This window comes from Nicotiana attenuata, chromosome 12 (genome assembly GCF_001879085.1).
Source record: "Nicotiana attenuata strain UT chromosome 12, NIATTr2, whole genome shotgun sequence".
Taxonomy (NCBI): Eukaryota; Viridiplantae; Streptophyta; class Magnoliopsida; order Solanales; family Solanaceae; genus Nicotiana; species Nicotiana attenuata.
In genome coordinates, this window is record NC_032000.1 from 3,904,333 (window position 1) to 3,926,206 (window position 21,874).

Here is a 21,874-nt window from a genome sequence, read left to right on the forward strand (position 1 = left end):
AGAACCAAAATGTATGGGGGAAAAAATATAGTTATCTTTTTATATATAACACTCTTTTAAAAGGCGTTATACCTTAACAGACGTTTGCCCGTTAAGGTAGAGCGCTCATAAAAATATATTTGAATGGGATAATTTCACATAAGTACACTTGGGGAAAGCACTTTTCGGCCGCCTAACTCACAAATACAGTTTTCATGCGGTAGCCCACAAATAATTTCAGCGCCTAACCCACAACTTCATCAACTACACCCAAAATCACGCCTAAATCAGATTTCACTTTTTTTCTTTCACTTTTATCTTTACCCTTTTTCCATTTTCATTCTTATTTATTTTTTACTTCCCTCTGTATAGTAAACAATATCAGCAAGTTGAAGTAAAAAATAAAAATATATTCATCCTTAGAGTCTATAATTTTATTTTTATATTTTTTTTGTAAAATCTAAAGTTTTGCAAGGGAAATTCTTATTTCACTGGAAAAAATAAAAATTTACATTATTAAACACCTTATATACATTGTTATACACACAAATATAATCATGTATAATCTTGTATAATTGTGTATAATCATGTATGATTCTGTATAACTATGAGAATACCCACAATATACATGGTTATACATGATTATACAAAGTATATATATGTATATACAACATATACATCATTCTTCCTCCCTTCAGAAGTTATTTAAAGTGAGAAGAAGAAGAAGAAAGGCTATGCGTTGGGATCGTTTCAGACTATGCTGTTAACATATGCTGGTGGTGTTGTCTTTACTGCCCTTGTCACCATCCCCAACTGGCCCGTCTATAATCGCAATCCTCGCAGTTGGTTGGACTCAAGTGAAGCTGAAAAACATCCCAAACCACTGGCTGCTAACTCCAGTTCAAAGAAAAAGACTACAAAAGATAGATCCGGTGTGGATTGTTCAACAAAATTATTTTGTGGAAGAGGAAGATAATGAACGGAGCAAGAAAATCTGAAGAAGAATTCGACTATTTTGCCAGAGAGAGAGAAAGAGACAGAGAAAGAGCAAAAGATTGAAAATGAAAGAGAAAGTGGGGTGGGGAGAAAGTCTGAAAAAGAGTGTGAGCGGCGAGGGCTAATCAGTGAAAAAAAATTTTCAACAGTATAGAACTGGGCCATACCGGGTAAGAAGGGAAAATATGGACTGTATTTTATTAGGATAGTGGGCCAAGTGACATAGAGTGTAATTTCTTCTTTAATAAACCACATTTTTTATGTGTAAAATATAGTTAAAAGTAAAGTCTATTTGTCAATTTTTTATGACATTTCTTTAAATCTGAGTTCGTTCAAAACTTTTGACGCTATTTTAATTTTCTTAAGGATTCACATTTTAAATTTTTATGATATAGTTTATTTATATTATTAATTAACTTTTCAATCAACTAAAACCGTTTTAACATTTTATTCCATTGTTAGTAATTTCTACACACGCGATCCTATTTTATGTGATGCAGTTTAATTGGGCCATAGTTTATGAAGAAAAAAAGACTTTCAGAATTTGTAACCAAAATGTGAGTCATAGGTATTTTGTAGCTATAAATCAACTCATTAAATGAAATTTTTAAAGTTAAACTATTTTAAGTATAAAAATGTATATAGTATATAGAAATTAGCATCACAAATTTAGTATTCAGTTAAATACCATCATAAGTAATACTAGTACTAGTATAAAATAAGATCGAAAGAGTAACCAATCGCGAAAAACTTCTGTTTGGCCATAAATTTTGATGATTTTTTTTCCAAAACTGTTTTGAAAATATTGTTTGTTCATTGGATCCACTGAGTATGATCAGTTTTTGAGAAAAAAAGATTCAAGTTTTCAAAAACTGGTTTACGGCAGTTTTTGGGTGAAAATTTTTCCTCCACTAACAAAACTTCTGACTTTTTCTCAAATAAAATGCATGTCCAAACGCAACTTCAACTTCTAAAAATTATTTTTCAACACAGTTTCAAAAACTCTTTTCTTTTCAAGTTTCAATCAAATTTTTGTCCAATACTAGCAAAATGTTTTGTGTATTGTTAAATAAAAATCAGTGGTAGGTTTCAGCGAATCTCTTGCTTACCACTATTTAAGTACCAACACTTCTCCAATCTTAGCAATTGAGTACAAACACTAGAGAGAGAGAGAGAGGAAATAATGTTATCGCAACGTTCACATTACGTTCCCTTTTGCCATGATAAACAAAACTCCATCGTAGATTTTCCGGCCGCCGTGTCTCCGCCTTCTACGGCCGTTGTCTACGACCAACACGGCCCCCCTGACACCGTCACTAGGTCCGTTGCAACATACACGTTCCTGTTCTAGCTTTACACTGTTCATACTTTTATTTTTCAAATGTACTACGTACTGCCGGCCATTTCATACTGTACAAGTAGAAATGCTTTTGTCTGGTGTATTTTTGCATTTTTAAAATGAAAATCTTTTCTGCAGAGTGACTGAAATTCCGCCGGTGAAGATCACGGAGAACGACGTCTGTGTAAGAATGCTCGCAGCTCCAATCAACCCTGCCGATATTAACAGAATAGAAGGTTTGATAACTTGGGTTTATTTGGCGAACTGTGTGGTGGTTGCATCAGTGGCGGAACTAGAATTTATCAAAAGTGTTTAAAAAATAAAATAAAATTAAATATACGGAGAAGCCAAGGAGATTCAACATCTCATATATGCACAAAAAAAATTAACTTTATATACAGAGTATAATTTCCCGACCAAGGAGTTTCGGTTCCCTAGCTCTGTTGCTCGTTCATGTCATTACTTGCTATTTATAATTAGTTCACAAATATTAGATTAAAAGAGGTGAAGCTGAAGCTTACTATTTATGATTCTAGTCGTTTTAAGTTATTGATTTTAAATTAATAATTTATAGATATTCAATAATTTTTTTTAATAAAAATAATGAGTTTTAACCAAAGCTATTGATCAGCTGAATCCTTAACCTAAATTCTTGCTCCACACTTGATCAGATAACTTTGGCTTCCAATGCTAGGACAAGTATAAATAAATCACATTGCATTTTTTGTGTCCTTGAGATCTGACCCCTAGGATGTGTTTTGTAAGAAGAAAAATATTTTTTGTGAAAATGTTATGTATTTTTCAGTGAGTCATTTTTCTAGTGTTTGACTACCAGAAAATGCTCGCTTTCAGAAAATAAAAATGACTTGCCTTACGAGCGAAAATATTTTTTTATAATAATTTTAACTTTTAATTTCATATTACTTGCTTTAGCTAATATTTGGATCTTATATTAATTTCTAAGACTCAATTTTTCCTTCAAACCACTCTTCAGTTAGTTAATTATTAATTTTTAATTATATATTTTTTGAAAAATATTTTCATTGGCCAAGAAACTTCAAAAAATGAAATTTGGGAAAAAAGAAAAAAGGAAAACTGGAATAGCTAGTTACGGGATGTTTTTGCGTGGTTAAAAATTTTCTACGCATATGTAGAGCGTGAAAATTTAGGTGGGATCATATATCGCACAAAGAAAAATTGCAGTTTAGCAAATCAACTGCATAAAGAGGAAAATGCTTAAAGTTCCTCCTTTTGAGTTTTGCTTTTCTGTTTTCTCTTTGATGCACATGATATAAATTAAAAGTTTGCTTTCACTAGATTAGCTTCTTTTACCTCAGTAATTAGGTTTTTTTTTTTTTTTTTGGCTAAAAGTAATTAGGGTTATCATGTCTAAGTTTCCAGGATTATACAAATTAATGGCCAAATGAAGTGACTAGCTATTATTGTGTAATATGATATCCACTATCCTGTAAACATTTTTACGATTAGACAAAACCAATAACCTACTAATAATTTCACTAAACTTGATTTAACTAGTCTTTTGGCATCAAAAGCTTTATTACTACAACTGTTTTTCTTCTTATTATCTGTAATAGTAATTTTATTAGAATAGATATTGTCCCACCAACCCCATAAATTTTAGAGAATTATTGCATATATAACAGGAGTTTATCCAGTACGGCCACAAGTACCAACAATTGGGGGATGGGAAGGGGTTGGAGAAGTACATTCTGTTGGCTCTGCAGTTAAGACTCTTTCCCATGGAGATTTGGTTATTCATTCTGCATATCTTCCAGGTACTTTTATATGTTGTTAAATGGATTCAAATTTTGAAATGGGTGCACATTATTCCTTTTTTTTTTTGGGTTTTTCACTCGGTATCCGTATTAGGGCTCGGTTAAATCCGAATTTGTGTTGGAAAGAGTAAAACACTCCCTAATTATTACGACTCTCCGGGGCTCGAATCTGAAACTACATGTCAAGGATGCAATAGTATTTTCACTCCACCACAACCCTTATTAGTGTGTGCATATTCTCGATTATTTTAATAAAAAGATGTTTAATCGAATATGAAATAATCCACTATTTTTCTTGTGGATCCGCCTCTGATCATAAAGCTCAATGATATCACGTTGTTAGACTAGACGCAATAGGTTCGACAGAACCCACTATGTCTATCTCAGACTTTATACGTAGTGTGTTTGTGCGAAAATATTATTGACACATATAAAAGGACAGTTCGGTGCACGAAGCATCTCGCATACGAATTTAAGCACTTTTCCCTAATGCAAGCATCAGTAGCTAAGTTTACGGCTCGAACCATAACCTACAGGTCATACGAAGATAACTTTTCTAGGGGGCTCCCCTTCAAATTATTGACACATACATAAACAACAAAATTCACTAACTCTAAATTCTGTAATTTGCAGTGACATTTGTATTATTTATGTATCTACTCAGGTACATGGCAGACCTACGTTGTAGAAGACCAAAGTTTATGGTACAAAATTGATAAAAGCACCCCAATTGAATATGCTGCCACATGTTCTGTTAATCCTTTGAGTGCCTTGAGAATGCTCGAGGACTTTGTGGCTTTAAAACCAGGTTTAATTAATTCCTAAAAACTCTTTAATTACTTTAGTTTTCTTGCTTCAAACCATCTAATTTTTTTATTAACTACTCTCTCTACAAATTAAATAGGAGACACAATTGTGCAAAATGGAGCAACAAGTATTGTGGGACAATGTGTTATTCAGCTAGCTCGAGTTCGTGGAATTCATAGCATTAATGTCATAAGAGATAAGCCTGGATCTGATGAAGTTAAAGAAAAATTAATGAAACTTGGTGCTGATATTGTGTTTACTGAGAGTGAATTGGATGTGAAATCTATTAAAAGTCTCCTGGTATGGTTATACCAGAACACAAATTAATTTATATCGTAACAATGACTAATTTCCAGTGTTATTTATGTGGATGCATGTTCTAGGATGATATACCTCAACCTCTCTTGGGTTTGAACTGTATTGGTGGCAATGCTGCTACTTTAGTCATAAAATTATTAAGGTGAGACACCTTTTATTAATTTAATTTGGTTTTTTGTTCTAAGGTTAAGTTTTCACTTTTCTGTTATAAAGAAAATTAACATATTACATTGAAATTTCAGGCAAGGTGGCACTATGGTTACATATGGAGGGATGTCAAAGAAACCTATTACTATATCTACTTCATCTTTCATTTTCAAGGTTAGTTTCAAACTGTCAAATATTAAATTTAAACATTACATAATTTTTTGGATTGTTAATTACGTACTTGGTTGGAGAAAGAATATTGAAATGTTGTTAGGATTTTTTTTTTTTCAACATTTTTTTTTTGGTTGTAGGATATTTCCTTGAGAGGATTCTGGCTGCAAGAAAAGAATTTAGACCAAGCACAATATAGGTGTTCGATTGATTATCTCTTGGCCCTTGCTCGTGCCGGGAGATTGAAATATGAGTACGATCTCTCGCCCTCTCTCTCAATATATATATATATATACGAACTTATAATTTAAAAATTATGTTACTTTATCGATGCACAAAAGTTAAATTATAATAATACGGAGTATATAGTTAATCGACTTGAGATTTTTTTCCCTTCGAGTAGGGGTAGTTTGAGCGTTTTTTATTTATAAGCTATTTTCGCCAACTAGGATTGTGGCGAAATACTACTGAGTAATTCAAGTATCACTTGATATGGAGGACTTCTGATTTTCGCTTTACATATTATTTTAATAAAGTGTAAGTAACATTAAATGAACAGTGTACAATGTACTGATATTAATGTGTTGAAATATTTAATACAGGATGGAGCTAGTACCTTTTAATGATTTTCATACAGCTCTTGAAAAGGCAATGGGGAAACAAGGAAGTCGAAAGAAACAAGTTCTTAAGTTCTAACTAGTAACTTAAGATTAGAAGTGAAGAAAATTCAAGGTTTCACTTATATTATGTAATGTAACAATCTGACAATATTTTTCCACTGAGCTTGGGTTTATATTTTTCATTTTAAATAATCAGATCTACTTTTTAATCTCATCTATATTAATTTGCTGTAATTTTCATATGCTTTCTTGCCAAATGGCAAAGGGACAAATTTTCAGTGATTCCATTGTACTGATATAGGTTATCCATGTAGTAGTATTTCCTCAATTCTTATTTAAGTATCCAGTTTTTATTTGACAAGAATATTTAGGGCAGGGTTATAAATTCGAAGCTTCCAGCATTCGCAATAACACATGTGAGAATTTATTCAAATAATTTAGCTTATGAATAGCGCTACATATTTTGGAACAATCTAAACTATAAATCTGAACATATTTTTATAAATATATCGTCCTTTTAAACAGAATATAAGTAAATTAGCATAATTTTTTAACGAAAGAATAACTTTGTATAGCCAAACAAATTTTAAATATTTTATAGTCACACAAATATAGTAACCTATTTAATATTACAAATTTATTATTTTTTATTGTTTTTTTATGCTTCATGTCCTACCAAAGTAAGTTATTTAAATTAAAACAGATGGAGTAATATTTTATCTAGTTCAGACTAGGGGTGTTCATGGTTCGGTTTGGATCGGTTTTCCCTTAAAAGAAACCAAACCAAGAAAGTCGGTTTTTCTCGATTCGGTTTATGTCGGTTTTTCGATTTTTTCGGTTATTTGTCGGTTTTTTCTTAAATATAAGATATACACTACCAAACACATATTCCCGCGACCACATTTTCAATGTAACACTATCAAATCAATTGCCCTTTGAGAAATCTATTATTTACCAAGATATATTGATGATAATTGAATCAAATAGTGATGAATAATTTGAGGACTCAATTAAAAATATGTTATTTTTAACACGAAATGGATTCTTACACTAAACAAAAGAAAACTATCAATCAAACTAGAATGTAAAGGTAAAGAATTATATTAAAAGTGCAAACTATTAACATTTACCATAGTTTTTTTGAAACTTTGTATAACAATATACATATATATAGGTGTAATAATAAATTTGAAATAGTTACTCCTATGGTCGGTTTGGTTCGGTTTTTTTCTGATTAAAACCAAAACCAAACCAAACCAAATTTGATCGATTTTTAAAATTCAAAACCAAAACCAAACCAAACCAAAAAGTATCGATTTTTTTGGTTAATTTGGTTTGGTTTTCGGTTTGGTTCGGTTTTTCGGGTTTTTATGAACACCCCTAGTTCAGACATTTCCAAAAACGTCATTAACATGAGGAGTTGAGTAAAAATATGGGTTAAGTCTAATCAGAATAAGTGGGCGTTTGGACATAAGAATTGTAAAATTCCGCAAAAAATAATTTTCTTTTTTCAAGTAAAAATGGTATTTGAAACTTATAGTTTTGTTTCGACATAAATATAATTTTAGATTGTTTTGAATTTTTGTGAGTGCTCTGAGTAAAAATTTTAAATAATACTTTTTCAAATTATCAAAAAATTTAAAATTCATTTTCAAGTGAAAATTAAAAATTTTATGGCCAAACTTTAATTTTGAAAAAAAAGCGAATTTTTTCGTAAAAAGGTGAAAAAACTCTCATGGCCAAGCGAGTTGAACCGAGTATAGCAATGATCGATTTTCTTGTGCTCAAGTCAAATCGTAATAATTAAGAGTTCTGGAGAAAGACCATAAATATCACGTGGTGAAATCCAGAACTGGACGTTAAGATTCTGACCTTCTTTTTCTTTTAGAAAATGAGACGTGACTAATCGGCCCAAGGACAAGAGACGACAAAAGTTGGCCAGATTATAGCAAAACAATTTGGTAGGCCATTCGCTGAGGAAAACAGTGGTGGCAAGAATTGGTGGATGAAATTTTTTAAAATCTGACTACTCTCCGTACACGTTATGACAACAAGGTCCATTTTTCTTTCTTCTTCTTATTTGAAAGCAAGGATTAAAGGCACTTACTCCGCAACTAAAATGTGATTCTTTTGAACTCAAAGAACCAAAATATGAGGGAAAAAAATATAGTTATCGTTTTATATATAACACTCTTTTAAAGGGCGTTATAACTTAATGGACGTTTGCCCGTTAAGGTCTAGCGCCCATAATAAAAGCGTTATATTTGAATTCACATGGCGTAGGAAAAGCAGATAAATAGAATTTAATGTATCAAAAAAGGTTTAGAGTGTTGGGTGGTGCAATGGTTAAAGGCTAGGTATAAAGTTGGTTTTGGCCTTGAGGTTCAGGGTTGGATTCCTTCCAACAGCATTATTTTGTTTTCCTATTTCTTTTTTATTTTTTATTTCTTTTCATTATTTTGTTTATGTATTTAGATATAAAATCTTTAATATTTATATTTATAATAACTTTTCAATGTAATTAAAATAATTTAATATTTATTAGAAAATTATAATTTTTGAATTCATTTAAAGAAAAAAAATAGAGAAGCTTTTTATTATTTCGTTAAAAAATCTACCGACATTTTTAATAGTTGTTATTTTGTATTATACGTAAAACAAAATTATTTTTTTTCTCCTTTATTTTCAAATTAGAATTATGAGTTTTATTTTATAGTTAAAATTTTCATAGGAGAATAATATATATAGTTTAATCCATTGCTTGAATTTTTTTATTTGTTTTTGATATCTTTCTTTTTTAAAATTTAGTTATTAAAATTTTAGTTATATTTACACTATATGAATTTTATTAATAAAAATTCTAATCATAAATCTTATAATTTTTTTATTATTAAATATAAATTATTTAATAAAAAATACATTTAAAGAAAAATATAAAAAATATAATTAGAACTTTGATTAATAACTAAAATTTTAAAAAAGTATTTCTAAAAAAAAGCAAAAATATTTTTTGGACTTCAAATTTATTTTTTTCAAAATTTTTTCTTTATTGACATTTATGAAAGAAAGACATCTAAGGAGTATTCTTTTTTTGGATTTCTTTATTTTGGAAAATACTTCAAAGTGAAGGAAACCCGTATTTTTGGATTTTGATTTTTATTGATTTTTTTCTTTTTTTCGTATGAAAGACATTAGAAAGAAGGAAACCATTTTCGAGTTTAAAAAAAACTTCTTTTTTTTTTTGAATTTTCTAATGAAGGATTTCTAAAGAAAGAACTGAAAGAAAATATTTTTGGATTTTTTTGAAAATTGGGGTCGGAACCGATGAGGTTTGCCTACGTATCTCACATCCGGTGAGAATCAGACCCGCGTAGTTCGGTCAGCTTTGACGGAACAGGAAAACAGGGCACCTGAAAATTTCAGCTCATTTTGAAATGACTTTTCTTTTTTCAGAATTTCGGCAGAGTTTCAGAATGTTCTAAATACCTACCTCTCACTCTTGTTTCCTTTTTTTCTCTTTTTTTTCGATTTTCTTCCTCTATTCTAGAAGCCAGTCAACATGCAAGCCGAAACAAATATATACGCAAGTAGCACGTAAGATGCATCAGGATGGTCTTTTCATTTCAAAGAATTCCAAGTAATAGATTAAACTGTATATATTAATTAAATTAAGATATCTAAAATTTATCTATAAAATAGAACTCATAATTCTAATTTGAAAATGAAAGGAGAAAAAAAATTTTGTTTTACGTATAATACAAATAACAACTATTAAAAATGTCAGAAGACTTTTTAACTAAATAATAAAATGTAATGACCTGACCGGTCGTTTTGAGCTCTAGAGCGTCATTCGGCAGTTTGAGGCCTTAAGCAGCTTCACGTTAGGTATTATGACTTGTACGCATGGTCGTAATCGAATTCCGGGAAATTCGGAGTTGTTTTGGAAAGAAAATTCTCTTTTCGAAAGCTTTAAGCTGGAAGAATTGACTAAGATTGAATTTTTGAGTAAACGATCTCGGAATCGGGATTCGAAGGTTCCAGCAGGTTCGTATGATGATTTTGGACTTGGGCGTATGTCCGGATCCGGTTCTGGACGATCCGAGAGCCTTTCGGCGCCTATTATGTAAGTTAGCATTTCGGAAGAATTTCAGAAGTTTGGGTTGAAGTGCATTTCAGTGTTATCAATGTCCGTTTGGTATTCCGAGTCTGAGAATAGCTCCGTATGGTGGTTCTGGTGTTGGGAGCGGGATCGGAAGTGGATTTGGAGGTCCGTAGGTCATATTTGAGTCATTTGGCGAAAGTTAGAAATTTGAAGGTTTTTGAGAAGTTTGACCGGAAGTGGACTTTTTGTTATCAGGGTTGGATTCCGATTTCGGAAGTTGGAGTAGGTCCGTCATGTCAAATGTGACCTGCGTGCAAAGTTTGAGGTCAATCGGACGTGATTTGATAGGTTTCGGCATCGAATGTTGAAGTTCTAAAGTTCATTAAGCTTGGATTGGAGGGAGATTCTTGGTTTATGTGTTGTTTGATGTGATTTGAGGCCTCGAGCAGGTCCGCATTATGTTTTGGGATTGGTTGGTATGATTGAACTGGGTCCCGGGGGCCTCGAGTGGATTTCAGGTGATTAACAGATCGATTTAGACTTGAAGGAGGAGCTGAAGGGGGGATTTTTGTTGCTGGTGTAACCGCTTCTGTAGAAGTTTCATCGCAGAAGCTGCCCCGCAGAAGCGAGGAGGTGAACCGCAGAAGCGGCTGGGAGTGAAGGGGGCTGAGGCCGCTGGTGCGAGGGAATTTCCGCACCTACGTGATCACAGATGCGGTCTAGGCAGCGCAGAAGCAGACTGGGGCAGCTAGAGGCTTTCCCGCATACGCGGTATTGGCGCCGCACCTGCGAAACCGCAGAAGCGGTCAAGTGACCATAAAAATCAAGTTTTGACTCACTTTCCTCATATTTTCACTTTGGTTGGGCGATTTGGAGCCTTTAAAGAGAAGGGATTTCATTATCAAGCTTGAGGTAAGTTAATTCCACCTCTTGTAAGTTAAATACATGGTTTTATTATGGACTGAAGCATGAAATTAGGAGGAATTGTGGGTTTTTGGTGGTAGACCGATAAATTGGTATTCTTGGATTTTGACCACAATTTTGGACATGAAATTGAGAGTAAATTATATATTTGAGTTCGTGAGGTTATGAGAAAACTTTATCTTCGAAAAATTTCGGAATCCGGCACGTGGGCCCGAGGGTGATTTTGTCAACTTTTCACTCGGGGTTAGAAATTGTTATAAATCGAATTATAATAAGTAGTTGAGCATATATTAATGGGTTTGCATAATTATTGGCTAGCTTTGGAACGTTGGGCATTGGTTTGAGTTGTCGGAAGGGCTTGGGAGCCGGTTTTGGAACTTCGGAGCGAAGTGAGTCTCCTTTCTAACCTTGTAAGAGGGAATTGTCCCTATAAGTGAAGTAATTGGATATGTGCCTCTATTTGTGGGGGCTACGTATGCACTAGGTGAGGAGAGTCCGTGCGTGGCTACTATTATGCTTAAGTCCGGGTAGTCTAGGACCCGAAGCATGCTATACCTTAAATAATTGTAACCTTATTGACAATTTAAATTGCTTAAATCATATCGAATTGGTAAATAAATTTATAAAGAAATTAAACATCATTTTTCTTGATCGTTAAACAGAAGTTGCCATTTCTTTGGGTAATTATTTCCCTGATGAATTCTTGATTGACTGTTTGATGTGTTTATTTATATTTGACCGCTTCGCATGTATGATTCGCGAGCTGGGTAATAGATTCATCTATGGTTCGCGCTATTCGACCCCCTGGCATTGCACAGTTTAAATATTTGTTGTATCGGGCCGTACGACCTCGGCATGATTTGCAAATGCTTGTATTGCTTGCCTTGAGATTCGTAGATGTGGATATTTGTTTGCCTGACTTAAGATAATTGTATAAATGATGAAAAATAAATTTTGAAATTCCCTACTAATGAAAGAATTATTTACTTGCTTCATGCTATTGAGTTACAACCGTGTTTATAAATGTTCTTGATTTACTATATTATCGGTATGTTATTGGACCACTAGTAAGTGTCGAAGTTGACCTCTCGTCTCTACTTCTTCGAGATTAGACGGGATGCTTACTGGGTATGCGTTGTTTTCGTACTCATGCTACACTTGCTGTGCATTTTTGTTGCACAGGCACATGTATGTCTAGTGGCGTAGTTTGGCGCAGCGGTATAGTTGATACGGAGACTTAGCCGAGCTGCACTTAGACGACCCGCAGTCAGCAGAGTTTCCTTCAGTGTACTATATTATATTTTCTCTACTGTCCAATCTGTATTTCGGACGGTTATTGTATTCTATTGTTTCCTAGAAATTGCTCATGCACTTGTGACACCGTGTTCTGGGATGATTTAGGATTGTTTAATAATAAGTTTGTGCAAGATATCATTATTTATTCGGTGAAATCCATTACTTATTGTTTTATGTATAAATGAAACGATTTCAAAAAAATTATTACAAGCGAGAAATTACCAGTTATTTGGTGTTGGCTTGCCTGACAGTGGTGTCCGGCGCCATCACGACCCTTAGCGGATTTTGGGTCGTGACAACATGGTATTAGAGCACTAGGTTCCCTTAGGTCTCACGAGTCATGAGCAAGTCTAGTAGAGTTTTGCGAATCGGTACGGAGACGTCTGTACTTTTCTTCGAGAGGCTACAGGGCTATTAGGAGCACTTCCCTTTTTGATTTCCTCATCCTGCGATTTGATCCCTTTGAGGTGTATGCCTTCATTTCCTTTCCATTCAATCTTATGCGACAGGAAGCGCTGGTTATAAATCGGGAAGTGAGTAATTGTAATGATACTACAGATGTGGTGCGGGATGTTTCTCCCTGCATGGTTGTTCGGGCTATTGTCGTCGCCTTGCGGAAGGATATTCTGTCGTTTTAGCTTAGTAGCTGTATTTCTAAGAGCTTTGAGGCTATCCGCAGGTTGCTATGATGCTCATGAACGGTTATCGCACAGTATTGATGTGATGGTAGGATACTTGCCCATGTGTTGGGGCAGTGAATGACTTGAAAGGAGGTCTACTTAGTGCACGATTTAGAGATTTGGTATTTTATCTCCGGCGGAGGAAAGGCAATCGGACTATAAATGTTCAGGTTTGGGTTGATAGGGTAACGAGACTTGGTGTTTTCAAGTATGGTGGAATTTTCATCTGCGACGTGGTGTCGTCGTCCTCGATTGAATGTGTTAAGTTTGTGCCGGTGTTATGATCTTCTTCAATTCACCTTTAGGCGGGGTATTGTGAAATGGTGTCAGGGAACGACTGTCAGAGATCGGGGTGTGCGGTGATTTAGGATCGAATTAGTATTTCTAGTGTTGACGACTCGAGAAAGATGATCTTCGGAAGGATTTAAAGTTAGTGGCGATCTATTGGTTCAGGTGCTACAGAGATAGATTTTTATTTTAGGAAACAACTGGGCAGCGAAGGATGAGGAAGGACATGTAGGAAGTGTCTTGTGGTGATTAAACTTCTAGAAGGCCAAGTGTTGGAAGCAGGAGTCGAGTAGTTGATTAAATGTGTGAGTTTGACCAAAGTGGGAGAGTGGCAGGGTAGCGTATGGGTCCTGTGGTAGGATGACTACACACCTTGAGTATAGGTTTAGAGTGATTTGGGAATTTTAGTGGATGGTGATTAGGTCCACGGGCTTAATTTGAAATATTAACTATTAAATGGCGGGAGATTGGATGCAACAGAAAGAGAGTTGCTTGATATGAAGAAGGATGCAATATAACTTTGAATTGGAAGATATTGTCGCACATTTAGTTAATGTCCATAAGAATTGAACGACCTAGTTCAGCTGGTGAATGAGCACGGGCTCAGAATGGGTTATTGATGTCGTAGTGATGTACCCCGTACAACGACGTTGGAAGATGTCAGCGTGTAATTTCCACAGGTGGGTTATCTCCTGTGAGCAGGTCAACGGTCGCGTGGTTGCCGAAGCTTCTGCGAAGGATTTTACTAACTATCCAGTATGGAGTCGAATATGTGAATGTTGCTAGAGATTTAGAGTGTTCATGAAATGCTAACAGAAGGATTTCGAGGAATTTGGCGGTTTGGTTGCGCAAGGTTATGTAAATAAGAGATAAGGAATCTTGGTGGGTTCCAGAGTTGTGCAATATGTGGCTTCAAGCTAAGTGGGAGAGTCCCACTGCCTACGATTGGGTGCATGGTTATCTTCTTGTGAGGTTTCGGGTTATCGGCGTATTGGTAAGTTGTTTCAGCTAAGGGAAAAGAAAATAAGTGTTAATTTGAGCAAATGAATTGATAAAGGTGTGCTATAGTTGGCCTTATTGTCTTATGTTCAGGCTTTGGGAAGATTCAGGATTTATGCTTCGTACAGAGGTGATTACAAAGGAAATGATTCAGTCGGGCGCTTCATTGAGATGTGTGTTCATGCGCCAGCGAAGCTTTGGAGTTGATTATATTCGGGACCAAGCCAGAGTGGGTGACTCTCAACAACGGTACTAGTGAAATCAAAGGTTAAAAAAAATGCGGCGCCTAAGGATTTCAAGCCCGTGGTATGGTTAAGAATCGAGCTTTTGTAGCGGATTATAATGAGAGGCTCGGAATGTTCTATGATATTTTGGCTTGCAGTGTAGCATTTGGGTGAATGAGAGAAACAGACTTTAGATTTGTAGAGGGATTATCGGAATGAGTGTATCAGTTGTGGATGCAAATATGTGCACATGGGATTTGAGACAACATGGTCTCGTGAAACAAGGCCACTCGGGATGAGTACGGATTGGGTGTGTTATGTGTTGAATGGAGTTATTATTATTTCTAAGGCAATCAAGGATGAATTGGAATAAGTTAGATGGGTTACCATAGTTAAATTGGCATATTGATGATAGTGATCAGATCCTTCAGCGTGATTAAGTTATGCATGTGATTCGTGACGGTACGTGTGAGGATTGACGACCGCCGTAATTGATTTTGTTTGGAAGTATTCAGGTATTATGGCCTGTTATGTGTAGGCGAATCCCGGAAGGGTTATGGTGGTTAGACCTCTGCTTGGGGATTTGCATATTCTGCGGTTATGAGAATTCACTCACGTGTTGCTGTGGTTATCTTGAAATGGGCTAAGTAAAAGGTTACTATATGATGAAGTGTTTACCCTATTAGCAGTTCAGGAGTTAAAATGAAATTCTTGTGCTATCGCGTATTGGCACGTTAGGTGCAGTGACCGGTATGGAAATTGAAAGTGAGGAACCGAAGTTGTGGTTCGGTGTTGGCAAGGATGTCACGAGCTCGGATGAGCAAGAAAAGGATTTGGATGTTTAGAGTAAGCTGCTATTGTCTTCAGCGTCACCTGAGATTGGTGTTTTGTGAAAGAGGTTTTGCAACCTAGTTATGGATTCTTGATTTGCTTCACAGCGTTGGTACGACCGGTGGTATGGATGTGCAAACTTGTTATCTGGTACGGAAGGTCGTGGGAGCGTGTCTCACGGGGAGATTGTATGAATGTGACATGTTGTCACTTAATTGATTGGAAATTTAAACCAAGTATGAAGATTGTGGTAATATCACTAATTTGAGAATTTATGCCTGAAGGGCACTCGGTTTATTGGGTTGTGGACCGTGGAGGTTTACTCCGGTTATGATGGTTGTCCTTGTGAGTTATAGGAAAAAGGGATATTTAAGGACCTTTGAAAGGTTATTTTCCTAGTACGGTGCGATCAGAATCGGCTTGAGATCTGTGGACGGATTTAAACATGAAGGTGGGCTCTATATCAGGCCGAATGTGTTCATTTCAGCACAACGCTCCTTATGAAGGAGTATTCAGACGTTCGATGCTATTTCGTCGTCAACTATTTCATGTAATGCCATATTGGGCCGTGCGAGTTGTGAAACGACTTGATAAATTTCTTATGTGTTGAGGTTCTGCATAGCGATGGTGTTATGTGAGCAGGATGGCTCTTGTGATTCAGATTATATATCGCACCTCAATTGTTCTTGAGTTTTGTAGCTTATGGCGCTATCTGCCTCCCTAGGGATGGTATTATGCACTTAGCGTGCTTGCAATCGGTATTCGGTATTTAGTAGCAATGAGCAATTTAGCTCGGTGTGTATCTCCTTATGTGAGTTCTATGTGTGGATCAGGTGGCACGCCTCCACGGGTATGTTGTTTGGATCGGGTTGGATGCCGCAACAGTGTGATGATGAGTACAGTTTTCTATATTTTAATTTGTGTGTGTTTAGTTTCCCATTTTTTGAGGAAAGTTCATGTTAGTTGCATGAGTTGAGTAGTCCCTTCCAGAGTTTGTTTCCCCTTATGTATCACGTTCGAGGTTATAGCCTATTGGCACATTGTGGCATCATATGAGACTTTTGGTCATATCCGGGGTAGCTTCTTGCCTGAGCAATTCGTACTGGGTGAGGCAAGATTATTGGATCTAGGATCAGTGTAATATGATTATATGAAGTATATTAAAGAGCAAATACCATGATTTGGTTCAGAATGAGGCGATGATTCTTGTTAGGAGTATAGACTCAACGGTTTGTCGACTCGGCAGTTGGTTATGAATTTCTACACGTCTCTTCCGTCGTGGCTGTATTGCAAAAGTTGGGACAAGATTTATATATGTCATGAGGTGCATTGTGAGCATCAGATTCGGGAGATGTCGGTTATTATGATTAGAGAATGTTATTATGGTCCATGAATGATGTGGTGCATGGTGAGAATTCAGAAAAGGTATGCAATCTTGTATTGGTGCATCGTGTAGTTGGAACTGGGCTCTAAGGCTTATTTGCCTAAATGAAAGAGAATATTTTTAGATTTTCTCGAGCTAATGTGCTCAACAGAGTTGTGGTAGCACGGGTAGGTGCACGAGGTGTTTAATAGTGATTTCGGACAACTCCAACGCAGTTCTTAGCATGTTCGAGGACGAACGTATGTTTAAGTGGGAGAGAATGTAACGACCCGACCGGTCGTTTTGAGCTCTAGCACGTCGTTTGGCAGTTTGAGGCCATAAGCAGCTTCACGTCAGGTATTATGACTTGTATGCATGGTCGGAATCAAATTCCGGGAAGTTCGGAGTTGTTTTGGAAAGAAAATTCTCATTTCGAAAGCTTTAAGTTAGAAGAATTAACTAAGTTTGAATTTTTGAGTAAACGACCACGGAATCAGGGTTCGAAGGTTCCAGCAGGTCGTATGATGATTTTGGACTTGGGCGTATGTCCGAATCGAGTTTTGGACGACCCGAGAGCGTTTTGGTGCCTATTGTGTAAGTTAGCATTTTGGAAGAATTTCATAAGTTTGAGTTGAAGTGCATTTCAGTGTTATCAATGTCCGCTTGGGATTCCGAGTCTGAGAATAGCTCCATATGGTGATTCTGGTATTGAGAGCGCGATCGGAAGTGGATTTGGAGATCCGTTGGTCATTTTGGAGTCATTTGGCCAAAGTTAGAAATCTGAAGGTTTTTGAGAAGTTTGACCGAAACTGGACTTTTTGATATCGGGGTTGGATTCCGATTCCGGAAGTTGGAGCTGGTCCGTAATGTCAAATATGACCTGCATGCAAAGTTTGAGGTCAATCGGTCGTGATTTGATATGTTTCGGCATCGAATGTTGAAGTTTGAAGTTCTAAAGTTCATTGAGATTGGATTGGAGGGCGATTCATAGTTTAAGCGTTGTTTGATGTGATTTGAGGCCTCGAGCAGGTCCGCATTATGTTTTGGGATTGGTTGGTATGATTGGACGGGTTCCCCGAGGCCTCGGGTGGATTCCTGGTGATTAACGGATCGATTTGGACTTGAAGGAGGAGCTGAAGGGGGGATTCTGGTTACTGGTGTAACCGCTTCTGCGGAAGCTTCATCGCAGAAGCGGCCCTGCAGAAGCGAGGAGGTGAACCGCAGAAGCGGCTGGGAGTGAAGGGGGCTGAGGCCGCAGGTGCAAGGGAATTTCCGCACCTGCGTGATCGCAGATGCGGTCTGGGCAGCGTAGAAGCGGACTGGAGCAGCTGGAGGCTTTCCCGCAAATGCGGTATTGGTGCTGCACCTGCGGAACCGAAGAAGCGGTCAAGTGACCACAGGTGCGAGAATCAGGGGCTGGCAGTGTTTTTTTATAAAAATCGAGTTTTGGCTCACTTTCCTCATATTTTCACTTTGGTTGGGCGATTTGGAGCCTTTAAAGTGGAGGGATTTCATCATGAAGCTTGAGGTAAGTTAATTCCACCTCTTCTAAGTTAAATACATGGTATTATTATGGATTCAAGCATGAAATTAGAAGGAATTGTGGATTTTTGGTAGAAGACCTAGAAATTGGTATTCTTGGATTTTGACCACGATTTTGGACATGAAATTGAGAGTAAATTATATATTTGAGTTCTTGAGGTTATGGGTAAACTTTATCTTCAGAAAATTTCGGAATCCGGGCACGTGGGCCCGAGGGCAATTTTGTCAACTTTTCGATCGGGGTTAGAAATTGTTTATCGGATTATAATAAGTAGTTGAGCGTATATTAATGGGTTTGCATAATTATTGGCTAGCTTTGGAGCGTTGGACATCGGTTTGAGTCGTCGGAAGGGCTTGGGAGCCGGTTTTGGAACTTCGGAGCGATGTGAGTCTCCTTTCTAACCTTGTAAGAGGGAATTGTCCCCATAGGTGAATCAATTGGATATGTGCTTCTATTTGTGGGGGCTACGTATGCACTAGGTGACGAGAGTTCGTGAGTAGCTACTATTATGCTTAAGTCCGGGTAGTCTAGGACCCGAAGCATGCTATACTTGAAATAATTGTAATCTTATTGACAATTTAAATTTCTTAAATCATATCGAATTGGTAGATGAATTTATAAAGAAATTAAACATCATTTTTCTTGATCGTTAAAGAGAAGTTGCCATTTCTATGGGTAATTGTTTCCCTGATGAATTCTTGATTGACGGTTTGATGTGTTTATTTATATTTGACCGCGTCGCGAATCCTACATTCGACGCATTCCATTCTACCCATTGGCAGTGCACAGTTTAAATATTTGTTGGATCGGACCGTACGACCTCGGCATGATTTGCGCATGCTTGTATTGCTTGCCTTGAGATTCGTAGATGTTGATGTTTGTTTTCCTTGCTTAAGATAATTGTATAAATGATGAAAAATAAATTTGAAAATTCCCTACTAATGAAAGAATGGTTTACTTGCTTCATGCTATTGAGTTACAACCGTGTTTATAGAAGTTCTTGATTTACTTATGTTATCGGTATATTATTGGACCACTAGTAAGTGTCGAAGTCGACCTCTCGTCTCTACTTCTTTGAGATTAGACGGGATACTTACTGGGTACGCGTTATTTTCGTACTCATGCTACACTTGCTGTGCATTTTTGTTGCACATGCACATGTATGTCTAGTGGCCTAGTTTGGCGCAATGGCATGGTTGATACAGAGACTTAGGTGAGCTGCACTTCTCGAGAGGACCCGCAGTCAGCATAATCTCCTTCAGAGTACTGTATTGTATTTTCTATACTATCCAATCTGTATTCCGGACGGTTATTGTATGCTATTGTTTCCTAGAAATTGCTCATGCACTTGTGACACCGGATTCTGGGATGATTATGCGATTATTTAATTTTAAGTTTGTTAAGTACATCATTATTTATTCAATGAAATCCATTACTTATTGTTTAATGTATAGATGAAAAGATTTCAAAAAAATATTAAAACGAGAAATTACCAGTTATTTGGTGTTGGCTTGCCTGAGTGTGGTGTCCGGCGCCATCACGACCCTTAGTGAATTTTGGATCGTGATATTAAAGGCTTCTCTTTTTTTTTTTTTACTTTAAATGAATTCAAAAATCATAATTTTCTAATAAATATTAAATTATTTTAATTACATTGAAAAGTAATTATAAATATTAAAGTGTTTATATCTAAATACTTAACCAAATAATGAGAAGAAATGAAAAATGAAAAAGAAATAGGAAAATAAAATAATACTAGTGGAAGGAATCGAACCCTAGACCACAAGGCCAAAACCATCTTCATACCTAGCCTTTAACCATTGCACCACCCAGCACTCTACTCCTCTTTTGGTACATTAAATTCTATTTGTCTGTTTTTCTTGCGCCATGTGGAGTCAAATATAGCGCCTTCTTAAAGGGCGTTATATATAAAAAGGTCACTATATTTTTCTCTCACACATTTTGGTTCTTTGAGTCCAAAAGAATCACATTTTGGTTTCGAACTCCTCATAGTACTGATATTTAAAGGCACTTATTAAGCCACTTAATACCGTCACCTAAAAAGTACTTATTAGCTACTTAACTTAATGCTATCATTTATAGACACTTATTATCCACTTAGGGGTTATTTGATACTCCCTCCGGTTTATAATAAGTAATTTTTTAGCATTTGGTACAGCCCTTAACAAATTATGATATTAACAATATCATAATTTATATTACATAGATAAACATGTATAAAGACATAAATATGCTTTTAAACCCTTTTAAAATCCTTTCCAAAGAATGGCATAAATAATTTTAAAAAAAAAATTATGTTTGCATACTATTTTAATACACCAAAATCAACCAGTCGATTAAAAATAATCTCAGCATAACTAATCTCAATATTACTAATATAGCATATTCCATATTATTTTTATACACTCTACCAAACGACCCCTTAATGCCATCACTTAAAGGCACTTATTGGTCACGTGATGCCGCCATTTAAATGCACTTATTAGCCACTTAATGTCGTAACTTAAAAACATATTAGCCACTTAATCGCTAAGTAACTTAATGTCACCAGTTAAAGGCACTTATTAGTCGCTTAATACCGCTACTTAAAGGCACTTATTAGCACTTTAAAAAACGTATTAGCCACTTAATGACACCAAAGGCACTTATCTGCCCTTAATATCATCACTTAAAGTAACTTATTAGCCATTTAAAGACACTTTTTAGACACTTAATGTCACCACCTGAAGGCGCTTATTAGCCATGTAACGCCAACGCTTAAAGACCCTTATTAGCCCTTAATGCCATCGCTTAAAGACACTTATTAGTCATTTAGGAAAAATTACCTAAATGATCAATCTATAAACTTTCCCAACCAAAAATAGCCCAAAATAAAATATTTACAAAAAAGGCCCAAATGTCATTTTAAGCCCAAATAGTTTTAATTAATGCCGTTATTTTTATTTTACAGACTTAAAAAAAGGACCGTTCTCCCTCTTCTCTAAGTTTTCACTCTCTATCTCTCTCTCTGCAATTTTTTGCTAAATTGAACCAAATTGCTGAAATTGACGACAAAACAAGATACATTTGTTGTGATTGTCGCCTGATTCCGGGTAATTTAGACTAAAAAATCTCTTATATTGTATATTTTTTCGGATTGCATGTGTTTATTGAAGAAGCGATGTTGCTTTTTTTAGGCTTTTGCGACTGAATTTCTTAGTTAGAGTTCATTGTAGGTATCTGTTATAGATGATTTTGTTAGTTTTGGTTGAGTTATGCATCAATTTCTTCAAAAAGTTCTGTAACCGTTTGTTCGTATAATTTTTTTTAAATTTCCTCCTTCAACCTAGTTTCAATTGTGAAACAGAGCACTATGACAAGACAAACTCGTTCGATGAGTTCATCTCCTTATTCAAAGCCGGTTTCAATTGATTTATCGAGCAACATGAGA

The 21,874-nt window shown here is 35.8% G+C and overlaps 1 protein-coding gene across 2 annotated transcripts; it reads left to right on the top strand.

Annotated features, from left to right (window-relative positions):
• Nucleotides 2,112-12,640, top strand: LOC109235173 (probable trans-2-enoyl-CoA reductase, mitochondrial). 2 transcript variants are annotated; one of them, XM_019401163.1, is made up of 9 exons: nt 2,112-2,295; nt 2,453-2,550; nt 3,979-4,110; nt 4,775-4,918; nt 5,015-5,217; nt 5,301-5,377; nt 5,478-5,556; nt 5,694-5,806; nt 12,382-12,640. In XM_019401163.1, the coding sequence occupies exons 1-9, from the start codon at nt 2,159-2,161 to the stop codon at nt 12,395-12,397; spliced, it is 999 nt and encodes a 332-aa protein (XP_019256708.1). In that variant the 5' UTR covers nt 2,112-2,158; the 3' UTR covers nt 12,398-12,640. The 2 variants fall into 2 exon arrangements, with proteins under 2 accessions (XP_019256708.1, XP_019256707.1); XM_019401162.1 differs by lacking the exon at nt 12,382-12,640 and adding an exon at nt 6,156-6,512 and having other exon boundaries at nt 2,113-2,295.